Source organism: Diachasma alloeum, unplaced genomic scaffold (genome assembly GCF_001412515.2).
Source record: "Diachasma alloeum isolate Michigan unplaced genomic scaffold, Dall2.0 Dall_scaffold_00400, whole genome shotgun sequence".
Classification (NCBI taxonomy): domain Eukaryota; kingdom Metazoa; phylum Arthropoda; class Insecta; order Hymenoptera; family Braconidae; genus Diachasma; species Diachasma alloeum.
Genome location: NW_021680539.1, coordinates 63,099 through 79,013, shown reverse-complemented (window position 1 = coordinate 79,013; position 15,915 = coordinate 63,099). Strand labels below are relative to the sequence as shown.

The 15,915-nt window shown below is 37.6% G+C and overlaps 1 protein-coding gene across 1 annotated transcript in view; it reads right to left on the bottom strand.

Moving 5' to 3' along the window:
- The window catches only part of LOC107041996 (NIF3-like protein 1), an 86,056-nt gene extending 72,134 nt beyond the window's left edge, over positions 1–13,922 (bottom strand). The window contains exon 1 of the mRNA XM_015262844.1: positions 13,917–13,922. Coding sequence (XP_015118330.1) covers positions 13,917–13,922 — 6 coding nt within the window. The remainder of the gene's footprint in view (positions 1–13,916) is intronic.
- Between the last annotated feature and the right edge of the window lie 1,993 nt (positions 13,923–15,915).

The following is a 15,915-nucleotide window of genomic DNA, read 5'->3' as shown; positions in this document are numbered from 1 at the left end:
TTTTGGGATTCTAGCGGACCTGGAAATTGTTTTAAAAAAATCAAAACTGCTTTGTAGAGCATTAAATTTCCTACAGAAAAGTCTTTCAACCGTTAAGCCGCCAAGTGCGCTCAAAGTTGAATCACGCAAAAGCTGATTTTCCGCCAACACCGAAAAGTCCGTTTTAGTTACAAAATCCAAATGATGTATGAAACTGTTGATTAAAACATCTGAAAAAAAATCAGAATGCATCTTGAGCCTTCACAGAATGTCTCCGCGAGAGGAATTACAAAAAACATCATTTTCAGATTTTTCAGCCATCTTCATTTTTCTCTTTTTTTTTCATTTCTCAACCAAAATTTGCCATAGTATAACTGTTGATTCAGTCATCTAACGGGAATGAAAGAAATTGCTGATTTTTTTCGTTCTCTGCTCTGCATTTTCACTCTTTTGATAGTTCCACTCAATTTGCATATTTAACTATTCATTTGTTGATAAACTAAAAAAAAGGGTATTTTTTCAACATATCATTCAACTGGAGAAATTTTTGGTTGCGTTGAGTAGCTTTATACTAAACTTGAGTCAGTAGGATCATTCCTGAATTTTATCAAATTTTTCCTTGCATTTGTTAACTTGGATTTTTAATATAAAAATGCAAAAATTACAACCTTTTTTATTAACAATGAAATGGTGCACAAATTCAACGGAAACTTTTATTCCTAACTCCTTATTTATTGTGTAACTCAGGATTGGGAGAATAAACAAAAAAAAACATCACTGGCAGTAGAGATGGCAAGAATTACTTATTACAAGGAAATAGAGCTGCTATAATACATAAAGAGATTTTTACGGCAATGGATTAGTTTCGCACCAATGCTTTTTTAGCCACTAAATTTTAGGTTGACGCCTCTTTGGCGCCAACAAGTTTTGATTCCCCATCAAATTGAAATTAAAAAGACAAAACGGTTTCATGAATATACTTTTTCATTCAATTTGCACCGTAAATAAAGAGTTTTATGCATCATTAAATTATTAACAAAAAAGATTACTGTAATTTTTGCCTTTTTATAATATGTATTTATAAAGAACTAATTGAAATTTTTGGGGACGTTCCACTACACAAAGAGCGTGGGGAGTAGGGTGGTCAAGCGCGCGGAGTGGTGGCCGTGCGACGAGTAGTTTTTCTTAAATCTAAAATAATTAATAACTCCTTAAGTATTGAAAATACGGAAAAATTCCAGAATATGAAAAAAATCTTTAAAAAATCAAAGAATATTTTGAGATGGAAGAAATTAAAAAAATCGTAAATTTTTTAATTTTTTACTAAAAATATATGTTCACAAATGCATGGAAAATTTTGATAAAATTCAGAAATGATCCTACTGACTCAAGTTTGGTATAAAGCTACGCAGCGTATCCAAAAATTTCTCCAGTTAGATGATATAATTAAAAAATAGCCTTTTTTTAAATTTGCTAGCGCCACCCCTAGTTGATCTCCCTTTCATTATGTCCTTTTTCCTATGAGTTTCAATATTCTTTTTTTCCAATTCATGGTTCATAACCATTCTGATTACAAAAAGCAATGCAACTGATGGAAATAATATGTCCCAATTTATTAGCTGTTAATTTTTTATATTACAATAAATGAGTTGCTCATGTGCTAGTCACTGAATAAAATTTCAATCATAATTACAAACCAATTTCTTCTCGAATATCACCCAGAGAGTCAATTTCTGGAATTCAATATTTGTTGATACTCTGGTAGAAATGGCGTGCCAACACTGTTATAAATTTTTATAATTGGTGCACTCGGTAATTCAATTAATCTGCTGTTCATATCACCAATATAATTCCGCGCTTAGAATATCATCACCTGATTAAAAATCAAAGTTTAGAATGATAGCTTGACTTCTGCTCTGTCCTCTTTTGAGGATCTGAAATTCACGTTAATGAATCAGATAATGTTACATAAGTATCATCATGTTTATTCTTTACTGTTATGGAATATTAAGTCGGAACTTTTTTTAAAATCATATCAGCAATTTTGAATTTAATTATTATTACTATTTGCTCAAAGTGAAACAATTGATTATCATGTAACACGATTATTAGTTGCCCCAACGTCAGCCTCGGAAATCTCGAGGAAATTACATTTAAGGATTTGAATAAATAAAATGGACTGACCCGACTAGCCCAAAGGACATAGCTAATTAGGTCATCTCGACGAAATTTCGTCAACTGTGTTGCGCACCCGGTGGGCCATACTCAACGAGTGCCGAACGTGTCGAAGCACGTCACTCTCGTGTCGGGCGGCACTAGATATAGTTCTCACCATTATGTAATCCTTTTAGGATATTTTTTATCTTGCCAGTGGAAGAATCGACTGACCTCCAAGTCGATTGCGACTCGATTGACCCCATTATTCAAGTCGATCAACCCACACTCGATGGGTGCTATGTCGTTCGCAATATTTTTTTATATTTTCAGTTCGAGAATCGACTGACCATCAAGTCGATTGCGACTCAATTTACCGCACTGTTCAATTTGATCGAGCAGCAATCGACCGGTTGTTTAGTCGTTCGCAATAGTCTTTTTATATTTTTAGTGGGAGAATCGACTGACCCTCGAGTTGATTGTGATTCGATTGACCCCGCTATTGCAGTCAATCGACCCACACTCGAGGGGTGGTTCAGTCGTTTCAAAATAGTTTTCATCTTTTCAGTTGGAGAATCGACTGACCGTCAATTCGATTGTAACTCGATTGACCGCACTGTTCAAGTTGATCGAGCCCCAATCGACTCGTTGTTTAGTCGTTCTATAATAGTTTCCCGTGCTCTCAGTAATAGAATCGATCCATTCTCAAGTCGATTAGGACTCAGCCTCATATTATTCACCTAAATGAAACGACTGAACAACACGTTGATCGTGCCTCGATTGATGTAAATCGATTTCCTCGGAAGTCGATTCATTTTCGATTCCATCAGCTGAGATCCGAATCGAACTCCACTCGAATGCTAATCGATATACTGAACAACTCGATTCTTCAATCGACAGGTCCGCCAGGGAACTTTTGTATTTTCGCATATACCATTTTCTTTTGTCTTTATTAATTGTCAAATACAGTTAGTCTCTCAACTCTGTGTTTGTGAAATTTATTAATTGTCAACCTACACCAGGAGAGTCGATTTCCGAGGCAGCAACAGTAAGTAGCCCGTGATTCTGTATATTCTCTCTCTCCTTGGTCTTTCTAATTCTATTGGGTCTCCAAAGTCGAGCCTACCCTTTGTCTAGAGTCTATTGTTCTTTCTAAAATTATTAATTGAAACCTATCGAGTTGTCTACCTCGTCAAAGTTGACTGGCGCCCAATAAAATATTAACTTTATTTAAAACTAATCGCCTTGAGCCCCGACAGCTCTTGACCCAAGCCGCGTCGGGTCAGATCTTTTGTCAATCTTCTAATTCTAAATAATAATTTCGATAAAATAAAAAAGATCTTGTCTCAATCATTTTCATTGTATTACATACAGATTCTTCTATACTTAACGTAAAAAATGTCAGTCTCTCATAATTATAACTTATTGATTCTAATCAACTTTGTTTGAAGAAAACTCCAGTAAACGCAACATTAAGAAAGTTGAATCACTCTATTTTTTCTGACCTAAATGATTTGGACGATTATAATTTGTTTATCAACTGAAAATACAGATTAATTTGGCACAGAATATTCATCTTTTAATTGAGAATTCAAGTAACTTGAATACTTGAAAAGTTCTTTTCATGCTGTTCAAGAGGGTTGAATTTAATTAGATTTTCAGTGAAATTAGGAATTGCACGAATTTTTTCTCTCAAACTGAATTAAATGTCTCTTGCCTGAAAATTATTACTGTACTGTCCATGAAATTGAATTTTTTTTTCTAATACTATAATTGCTATTTACTCATAATTATTAGAGAACATTTTTATCTTGAAAAAAGTGAAAGTCGACTTTCCGGAGTAGACTAATGAAATTATTAGAAAATTATGATTTTCGAAGACCACGACCTTTTTTTATGTAAATAATTCAATAGTAATCAATTTTTCAAACTAAAAATTATTATTTTTTGAATTGTAACAAATTTGTCCCTTTTTCAGAATTTCACCAAAATTCAACTTCATGGCTAAAAAGTATGTTTCTGGAAGTTTGAACCATTTTTATTATTCATTCCTAAAAATGTTGAAAAAAAAGCAATTATTGCAGTGTCGTTCGAAAGAAGCTGACTGACTATGCTTCATTTTTGAACTTTTCCTAGTCGATTCAATGAAGAAATTGGATGATTGAAAATCTGCACATAAAAAGTGTTTTGACTTTTGTTTCACGGATAAATACTCATTGTTCAATACTCATTGATTTTAGGGTATACTAAGTATTGGTTTCATTAAACAAAAACCTCGAAAAACAATAAATGACTTGGAAAACCAGGAGATTAATTGTTTTGATTCCACCTTTGACATTCAAATTATAATTATCAATCTAATTATCAATCATCTCAATTACTTTATCTGTTCTTAGCACTTAAGGGAAGGTGTAGCAAAATAGACACCAGATTTAATAATGACTTGAAGTGGATCAAATCTATTGTTCCAAGTTCATTTGAAGGTTATAAAAACAAATTGTTCTAAGACTACGTCGTAGGAATTGTAAGTTAAAGGAAAAATGGGGTAAAATGGAAACTTTGATTTCTTCCTCAATTTTTTGTTTCAACAATATTGTTCACTTTCTGAAACACGAAAAAAAACTCATTGTTGACTTGTGTCGAGAGGGTGAAACACAAATTTTTCTTTGCTCATGTATCTTTCCTCCCTCCATTGTTTTATGGTGTTTTCCTTTGTAATGTGACGAGGCAACCTTTTTATTTTTTATTATTTTTATACTCTTTTATCGCCCTCAACTACACTGCCCCCTAATACTATATATTTGGCCACCGCTGGCTACCTTATCATTCCCCCCACAACTACTCTAGTTCCCTCCCCACCTCACCCTTCCGTCCCCCTCGACCAGCAACGACGAGACCCCAGGATGGAGAACAGTTCCGGCCCTAGACTAAAAGTGGAACACCGGCACCCCAGGAAGAAACCCCGAAGAACGCCCCCTTCACCTCAGGCACCCGGAAAGCGGATGACGATTCCGCTCCTGGCCCACCTCAATCTGCCCCCCTGCGAAGAAGACGTTGACGGAAAGGAAAGCCGCTCGTCTCACGACTGCCCCAGTTAACGCGTCGTGTCAATTGTGCCCAGAGAACCATAGCAATGTAAAGAGGATTGTTGGAGGATCTTGGACCTCATCCCACATCGGAGAGATCAGCCAGGAGACCCTGAGGTGGAGAGGAGGCTCAGCATCCCCTGGAGAGGACCCCGAGAAGGCCCAGGTGTTAATTACCCCGGACAGTTCCCCAGCATCGAGAGGACCTGTGAGTACGAGTTATTTTCCCCTTTTCCCAGTCACTATTTCTGCAGTCTTATCTTCCCGTTCCGTCCCCCCAGCGGTGAGCCCACACTTTTGTTCTTCTGCCCCCAGTGAGATAATTATTGTAAGAGTCGAGACGCCCCTAGACACGACTAAACTCCCCCCTTCTTTATTGATTAGAGCCTTCCCGATATTGCGCGTGTTAGAGTCGCTTGGCCTTACCCTCCCCCTAGATCCGAGTCAAAAGGCCTCACCATCTGTATGTAAAGTTGACTGGAAATATATCATTTTATTGAATTTACCCCCTCTTATTTGTTACGCTTATTTGACACCCCTAAAACCCTTTTCAGGATTTTTGCTTGTCAGATAACGCGGTCACAGTAAGTAGAAAAGTAGCCATCTTACAAATTTTACAAATAGACAAAAGGTTAGTTGTGAAGGGCGGGCAATTGTTTATTGAAAAAAATTAATAATTTCAAAGTTATTTTACTACTAAAATAGGAAATCCAAAGCTACTCTATATTTCAAGCTTTCAATGCTGAGATTTGAAATAATAGAGATATTTATTTGAAGATATTTTTTATTTGAAGAAACATCTTCAATGTTCAATTTTAATAGAGTTGAAGTTTATTTGTTGATATCCCTTCCAAACCTAATTTCCCACTATAAAAAGATGCCAACATGATTCTGTTGGAAAATGTCCGTTGAAAATTTTCTTGATTGATAGTTGAAAAAGACCAACTTTTTCGGGTGCCCAATGTACTCTAATCTTGAATAATTTTTTAGTTGTGAACTTTGCCAAAAAGCAATTTTAAAAAATTCGATTATTTATTGGCCAATGAAACAATTTTCGAAAATTAGAATATTTAAAAAAAAATTCTATTTTGCAAATTTTTCGAGTGTCCATTCTACTCCAGATGACCATATTGCCCCACCCTTCCCTATCACTGACAAATAACTTCCGACTCAACTTATTAGGAACCAATACATGTGTGGAAAATATGCACTGATGTATTTAGTGTATCCACGGTGTTTGTTTCTTATTGCTGAACATTGGCTTTGGAATTCGCGCGCATTTTCTTAAAACATTGATGCGCCATCTTTTACACTGCCACCTTGCGGTATGTCTCCGTAACCTTATACTAATCAGCTGATGTGATGCCCAGTTATATTTGATTAATCGAATTTGAATGCAAACTAATCTATTATCTCCATGAAATCCGCCATGTTCGATTAATTACCCATGTAATTTATATATAAGGAAAAAAATGTCGTTAATGTGAATCTGCCGTGCCAGTTCAAAATGTCGTTCATGTGAATCTGCCGTGTCAGTTAAATCGCTTCGACTAAGAGCCACCATGTTCGATTTCTCGATTGAATTCGATTCGACCCATGTCATGTCTTTTATATAAGGCTCAACAAATAAATAGTTAAATATGCAAATTGAGTAAAACTGTCAAAAGAATGAAAATAAAGAGCAGAAAACGAAAAAAATCTGCAATTTCTTTCATTCCCGTCAGAAGACTGAATCAAAAGTTATACTATGGTCAATTTTGGTTCCCTGGCGATGGAGTGACGGTGTAGCGTCGTTGTTGCGTCGTTGTTGCGTCGTTGATTTTTATTGTCGATTTTGGGGCCAGTAAAGGGGGAATGACCCTTAAAAACATTATAAAAGTTGATATATGAGATATTTATTCATATTGGTACCGTTAATTGCATTGTTATTTATCAATTGGATGAAATTATTTTTAGTGTTAAGAATGATGATAGAAGCTTGTAGGGGGAATGCCGCGAGATGGCGGTAGCATCAATTTCCCGCTCGGATCGGTAAAGTCGACAGTAGTCGTAGACCAGGCTGGTCTGACCAGTCGTCTGCCGAGCTAGTTAACCCCTCACGTACGGGGCCTTTCTGCTACCAAGTCTACAACACGCTCAATACTCTTCGCATCCCATATTTTCTGATGAATGAAAAATTATAAATAAAATATATAATTGAAGCTACAGTATTCACCTTCCCAATGGTGTTAGTCCGATTGTATTATCTGCCATAGTTTCGGAAATATTCAATTTTGAAAAGAGCCGTGCGTTTTTGCATGGGTCGGTATGACATACCGAGCCCGTCCGTGAGGGTTTAATGGGTGTGCAATGTTGCCGCATGTTTTGTTATTTTATTTTAGGTGATCAAAAGTGTACAGAAGATAGGAATTGCATCGGATATATTTTCGTATGATTAACTTTAGATAATAATAATTATTTTTATATTGTTTTAATTTATTTTATGTGTTTATTAGGGGGGGCATGATAACACAGAGTTGCAATATCTAGCCAAGGGGAGGGGATTTCAAAATCTATCTGAGCCACCCCACATCCCTACGTTCGCATGTGTTAATTAAATAAATTAAAAAATTTCATTAATTATGATTTCACGAGGGGGTGAAAGGGGGAGATACAACGGTGCAGGGTCGCAAATTTTACCTAATAAAGGGGGGGCATTGCTGAATCTGACTGAGCCACCCCCATGCGTTGATGAAATAATAAAAAATATTAAATAAATAATGAAAATCGCGAAAATTGATAATTTACGAGGGGGTGCAGGGGGATGTATGATGGCGGAGGGTTGCAAAATTTACTCAAAAAGGGGAGGGGGTTTCAGAATCTAGCTGAGCCACCCCCATCCCTCCCCTAAAAAAATTGTTAAATAAAAAATGAAAATATCGAAAATTTAGACTTTGCCAGGGGGAGGGGGAGCTACAACGGCGGAGGGTTGCAAATTTTAGCCAACTAGGGGAGGGGGTTTCTGAAATTGACTGAGCCACCACCATCCCTCTGTTCGCATGCGTGATTTAAATAAATTGAAAAATTTTTAAATGAAAAATATAAATCTTTGTTAACTGAAATTTCACGAGAAGGTGGAAGGGGGAGGTATGATGGCGCAGGATTGCAAACTTTACCCAACACGAGGAGGGGGTTCCAGAATCTATCTGAGCTACCCCCATGCCTCCGTTCGCATGTGTTAACTAAGTAAATTAAAAACTTCTTGAATACAAAATTGAAATTTCGTTAATTAAGATTTCACGAGGGGGTGGAAGGGGGAGATACGACGGCGGAGGGTCGCAAATTTTACCCAACAAGGGGAGGGGATTGTCGAATCGGACTGAGCCACTCCCATGCGTTGATTAAATGAAAAAAAATGTTAAATACATGATGAAAATCGGGAAAATTGATAATTTACGAGGGGGTCCAGGGAGAGGTATGATGGAGGACGGTTGCAAATTTTACTCAACAAGGGGATGGAGTTTCAGAATCTATCTGAGTCACCCCCATCCCTCCGTTAGCATGCGTTGATTGAATAAAAAAAATGTTAAATAAAAAATGCAAATCTCGAAAATTGAAACTTTGCGAGGGGGTGAAAGGGGGAGGTTCAACGACGGAGGCTTGCACATTTTACTCAACAAGGGGAGGGGGTTCCAGAATTCATCTGAGCCACCCCCCATCCCTCCGTTAGCATGCGTTGATTGAACAAAAAAAAATTTTAATAGAAAAAGAAAATCTCGCAAATTGAGATTTTGCGAGGGGGCGGAAGGGAAAGGTACGATGACGGAGGGTTGCAAATTTTACCAACTATTAATTAAGCTTTCATGAGGGGGTGGAAGGGAGAGGTACGACGACAAAGGGTTGCAAATTTTACCCAACAAGGGGGGGGGGCTTCCAAATCTGACTGAGCCACCCTCATGCGTTTATTTAAAAAAAAGTCTTGAAAAAATCGTAAAAAAAATTCTCAAGTAAACAATGAAAATCGCGTAAATTGAGAATTTACGAGGGGCTAGAAGCGGGAGGTATGATGAGGGAGGGTTGCAAATTTTACCCAACAAGGGAAGGGGATCCTCAAACTCACTGAGCTAGCCCCCATCCCTCTGTTCGCATGCGCTATTTAAATCAAATTAAAATTTTTTGAATAAAAAACAAAAATCGTTGGTAATTGAAATTTCACGAGAAGGTGGAAGGGAGAGGTATGATGGCACAGGGTTGCAAATTTTACTCAACAGGAGGAGGGGGTTCCAGAATCTATCTGAGCCACCCCCCATCCCTACGTTCGCATCGATTAATTACATAATTAAAAAAGTTCTTGAATTGAGAATGAACATTTCGTCAATTAAAATTTCACGAGGGGGTGGAAGGGGGAGGTACGACGACGGAATGTTACCAATTTTATCCAACAAGGAGAGAGGGTTCCCGAATCTGACTGAGCCACCTCCATGCGTTGATTTAAAAAAGTGTTTTTAAAAAATAAACAATGAAAATCGCGGCAATTGAGACTTTGCGAGGGGGTGGAAGGGAGAGGTGCGATGGCGCAGGGTTGCAAATTTTACCCAACAAGGGTAGGGGGTTTCAGAAACTTTCTGAGCCACCCCCATCCCTCCGTTCTCATCTGTTTTTTAAATAAATTCAAAAATTGCAGAATAAAAAATAAAAATCTTGTTAGTTGAAATTGCACCAGGGGGTGGAAGTGGAAAGTATGATGGTGGAGGGTTGCAAATTTTACGCAAAGAGGGGAGAGGATTCCAGAATATATTTGAGCCACTCCCCATCCCTCCGTTAGCATGCGTTGATTGAATAAAAAAAATATATTAGGGCCGCGAGGGAGGAGGCGGGTTCAACTCTAACACTTTCTGATCCTCATATTCGGACTCTTACAATCTGACCCTTAGATGTTGATCCTTCTGATCCTCATATTTTTTCCCATACCTTTTGACTCCTAGATTTTTACCCTCATTTCCTCTTCATTCAATTTTTGAACTTGTAAATTAAGGAAAATATACACATACATATAATAAGTACAGGACGAATCAATTTGAATTAATCTAATCATGAAAACAGAATCAGAAAGAAAATAAAATAAAATGAAATAGTATACATAAATCTAGCGATGGACGCGAAGCGCCCGTTCGATAGTATTACAACCTAGGGGTAGAAATGTAAGGATCACAAGGGGAAAAATTTATTGTTTATTGAATTATCAACTCAATAAGCCATTAATTTAATTCTTAAGCAAATTTATCTATCGACAAATTAATGAATGACTTAATTTATCGATTCATTAGTATAGTTTCAGCTAAGACTCTAAAATGGTCTTACATTTTCGATTTTAATCGCTGCATCAATTTTATATTGTCAACCGATCTTTCATCTTACCGAACTTAAACCTACCTAGAGATTTTTAAATCAGACCCGTTTTCAACCTTGAAGTTGCCATCTCAAAATTTAAGATCGGAACGGGACTCATGAACGATCTTAACGTTCCACCCGCATTCCCGAAGCGCCCGATGAGGGAATCGCTCATCGGCTTCTCGTAAGAATAGAGGCAAATATCGCCACAGGCGGCGCTATCCGGGGTTCAGCGTCACGAGTCCCATATCCGTAACATGTGGAAAATTTTGGCCGAGCGGAAGAAAATTCTTTTTTTCTACTCAACCCTGATCGATAGACAACTTTTAGCAAGAGTGAACTAGAAGAGTTACTTGTGGCATATAAAAAAAATTTAGCCAAATATTTTCACATTTAGTGTATATTTCTTATGAAGTAAAAATTTTTGGGAGGGAATCGCTCTTAGCGCGCCTACTGACGGGTTAAATTTCGTAAGATCTTATGTTAAGATCGGCAATTAAACTGATCTTAAGACCGTTTATCGGACTTCCTGTCTTAAGTCTTAGTTTCAGACCGTTCGTAAGACCGGAGTTTTTACAGTGTTTTTACAGTTGGATTCTTCCGTTTACACGACGTAATTAACTGATTCAAGGGACGTATGGATAGATAAATCTATTCATGTGCGTTAAATATTCATATATCACATGAGACGAAGCCCTTTCTAGAATGCTCCCATTCGTGCGACGTGGTTTCAAACCTAGGACATTATCTTATTATTGTTTCTTTTTCTCAATTTACTCAGAAATGCATGAATGTGTGGTGAGAGGGTATGAAAAAAAAATCAGTCAATATTTATTTTCTATGTTATCAACTGTTGCGCCTGTTTTGCTGATAAATTAGCAATAGGCTTCCGAATAGGTTTGAATATGATACTCACTTCTGACCTGCATTTCTGGACTTTATTTCTTACCTACACTTTTCACCCTCATAACCCTGAATTTCGACTCTCATAAACCATAGCCGTGACCAGTATGTTCCTTATTTTCGACCCTCGTGACCATCATCTTTAGTTTCGACACGTGTGAACCTTGGTTGTACCCCTCGCAACCTATGGTTTTATAAACCTCACTAGAAGGGTCGAAATGAAGTCCGAATAAGGGTCAGAAATATTTGTCAGAAAATTGTTTTTTTGGCCGTATGACGAACAATATTTTATATCATGACGGCCGTAGGCAGAGATTCGCGGACGCGGAGCGTCCGTGAAACGCTGCCTTATGGCCGGAATTACAAAAAATGGTTAACATCTTCGTATTCAGGGATCCAAAAAAACATAAAGTCAATGATTAAATTCAATGTATCTAAAAGTGGTATATATCGGACATTGTGGGTGATGTTGTTAGTGACGTTGTCGGCAGTACTCGCCGTGTTTTCGTTTAAATATTGTCGTAAATAATCGGATAAGAGAAAAAAGTTAATGATGAAAATTATTGATCACAAAACGGTCTAGAAGATGCATTCCTTCAAAATTTGACAATTGAAAAATTGACCAAGATAACTTGGATTTCATATCACGTTGGATGGGAATTGGGGCTGGTTTTCCTAATTTGCATCAAATTATTTCGTTAACCGTTGAAGTTAGGAAAAAATGTTATAAAAGAGTAGGGGAGGCCGGGGCAAAATGAGACCCCGGGGCAAAATTGGCAGCGGGGCAAAATGAGACCTCTCTGTTTTGCTTCATGTTTCAATGAGACAAATGAGTCCAGTGTTTTTTCCATGTAACATCGTTTAATAGATCACATAAGTACAAAAATAAGCTTTCGAAACGAAGAAAGGAACTTTTATCCAAGGCAAGCTAACTGTCGTTATGAGCAATATTCTAGTTTTGACGGAAGGGGAAAATTCTTTGTGTCATTCAGATATTTCATATAATAACTATGAGTTTTTAGAGGTTCATCATAACTTTTTTGTTTTGGGTGGCTCAGATAGATTCTGAAACCCCCTCCCCTTTTTAAGTAAATTTTGCAACCCTTCGCCATCATATCTCCCCCTACACCCCCTCGTAAATTCTCAATTTTCGCGATTTGCATTGTTTATTTACCCATTTTTATTACGATTAAAAAAATTTTTTTTAAAATAAATGCATGGAGGTGGCACAGATTTGGGAGCCCCCTCACCTTATTGAGTACAATTTGCAGCCGTCCGCCATCATACCTCCCCCTTGCACCCCCTCTTAAATTATCAATTTTCGCAATTTTCATTGTTTATTTAACGATTTCTGTTGATAATTTTTCTTCAACAATTTTTTTAATCAATGGATGGGGGTGGCTCAGATAGATTTCGAAACCCCCTCCCCTTTTTGAGTGAATTTTGCAACCCTCCGCCATTATAGGGGAGGATGGGGCAAAACGGCCCCCCTTCAATCGTCAATATTTTCCGATTCAATAATCCGATTGGGATGAGTTAGAGCTCGTTTTGAAGAATGAAAAATTATCTTCAAAATGAAGTTGAAACTGGGAATTTTCACAATGTCATTCACAAGTTATTGACAATTGAAGGGGGGCCATTTTGCCCCACCCTCCCCTAGCTCTCCCTGCACCCCCTCGTAAAATATTAATTTTCGCGATTTTCATTATTTATTTAACATTTTTTTTCATTTAATCAACGCATGGGAGTGGCTCAGTCAGATTCGACAATCCCCTCCCCTAGTTGGCTAAAATTTGCAACCCTTCGCCGTTGTATTTCCCACTTCCCGCCCCCCCGCGCAAAGACTCAATTTTCGAGATTTTGATTTTTTATTTAACAACTTTTTTTATTCAATCAACACATGCTAACGGAGGGATGGGGGTGGCTCAGCTAGATTCCGAAACCCCCTCCCCTTGTTATGTAAAATTTGCGGTCGTCAGCCGTTGTATCTCCCCCTTTCACCCCCTCGTGAAATCTTGATTAACGAAATTTTTTAAATTATTGAATTAACGCATGCGAACGGCGGGATGGGGGGTGGCTCAAATAGATTTTGAAATCCCCTCCCCTTGGCTAGAATTTGCAACTCTGTATTATCATGCCCCCCCTTAATAAACACGTTATAAAATAAATTAAAACAATGGGAATATAATAATTATTATCTAAAGTTAATTATACGAAAATTTATCCGATGCAATTCCCATNTATCCATACTATCATTCTTAAGCCAACCAGCATTCTCCAGTAGAAACCATTGGTTAGAGCTCTGAGAAACATAGCTTTTCATGAGACTCGTTAAACCCACATTTTTCGCTCGATCAATCTCCACTTNCTTTTCTAGCCCCAAAATCGACAATAAAAATCAACGACGCAACAACGACGTTATACCGTCATTGTACCGTCGTTCTTTGATCTCCAGGGTATGGCTTCAAATATAAGCTATTGCCCATTGCAATAGCCTCCATTGATTAGTTATGACGTTTTGTCTCCTGAAGATAATGCTTAACTGCATTCGCATCATTTATCGCTTTCGCGATGCCTGCGGCGCCTCCAGCTAAAGCTACCGTGGCAATTAGGCCAGCAAATAATGGAATCAAAAACGGTAAAATTCCTCCAATTTTTCCGGGAACTGGTAATATTCGCGGTGATTTGATGAAACGCTTTCCTCCAGCTTTTCGGACAGCATCTCGTGCTGCTTGAAGAGCCGATTTGACTGTGTCTTCGGGGCGCATCATCTGTTTTGCCGTCCGGATTATCTGCCTCAAAGGTACTTTTTTCTGAGCAACACCACGACCACATGTTTTCTTCTTCTTCACGAGACTTTTTCCACGTTTTTTTGTGATCCGCTTCCTCTGCTTTTTTAATCCAACTCCCAGCTTTGTTTGAGCTTTCATAGTATTAGCTACCGCCCGTGGAGCAGCTTTCTCACCTAAACCTGCGTCTTTTGATAATACACGACCCCAAGCTGCTTCCTCTAATGTCCTATCAGCGTCTAGCTGAAAGACTGTCTCGATTTTTCGAATATGCAATATCGTGCTCTTCACAAGCTTTATCTAAAGGATTAATACCAGGATCACCGCGAGCTAATCTTTTAGCTAACTTTGTACTTGGCCCACAATATTGATAACCGGAAATATGGAGTTCAATTGGCAATTTGTTGATGAACCTGTTGATTAATCCTTTACCACTTCTCTTGCGTCTATACACTTTCATAGCATCTGTTCGACTGAATATGAAAAGTATAAATACCCACTATTTATACATTTTCATTCCAGTTCAAATCTGGAAGTCATGCGTAACACTGATCGATGATGATGAAATTCACAGAACAAAAAGTTAAGTTAGCAATTTTGAATTTTGATAAAATTGTTCAGCATGATACTAATAAAATACAAAGAGAACGTGATAGAGAATTATTGCCTAATACAGTGCGTGCAATTCTTTGCGGACCTTCTAATTGCGGAAAGACAAATGCATTATTGGCTCTCATTACACACCCCAATGCTTTGAGACTTGAAAATGTTTATATGTATTCAAAATCCCTCAACCAACCAAAATATGAGTTCCTAAAGAAAGTTTTAGGATTAACCAATACAATTGGATATTTTCCATTCAACAAGCATGAAGGAGTGATAAAACCTGACGATGCGCGGTCCAATTCGATCTTCATCTTTGATGACGTAGCATGTGAGAAACAAAATAACATGCGAGCCTTTTTCTGTATGGGGCGAAATCGAGATGTCGATTGCTTCTATCTCTGTCAAACGTATACAAGGATCTCAAAACATCTTGTGCGTGATAATACGAATTTATTGATATTATTTAAGCAGGATGGTATGAACCTGAAATACATCTATGAAGATCATGTGAATACAGACATGACTTATAATCAATTCAAAAGCTTATGTTCATCCTGTTGGAATATTGATAAATACAGTTTCCTAGTGATAGAGAAGGATACACAAATTAATGATGGACGTTATCGGAGAGGATTTGATTGTTTCATAAATATCTGAGACACTCAATATTCGTAACAGTTGTGTCTTGAACTTCAACATGTCGACTTGTACGTTGAACAAAGATAAACATATGCTTCAACAAATCGCTAATGCAAGTGAAGCAATTCGAGAGAAACATAAACTTATAAAGTTAGGAAAGGATGATACTGAGAAGGGCCTCAATGAAGCTTTCAAGCCGATGGTTACACCATTACAGAAACTCGTTGAGCAAACTACCGAAATCTAAAATATCGAGGAAAAGAAAACAAAAAGATCGTCAACTGAATCCTCAAATTCGATTGTTGGCCCAGCAAATTTTATCATCGACTTTTCCAACAATAAAGAATGACGTTGATAGCGATCGTGAATATGATGACGATGAATTCCAT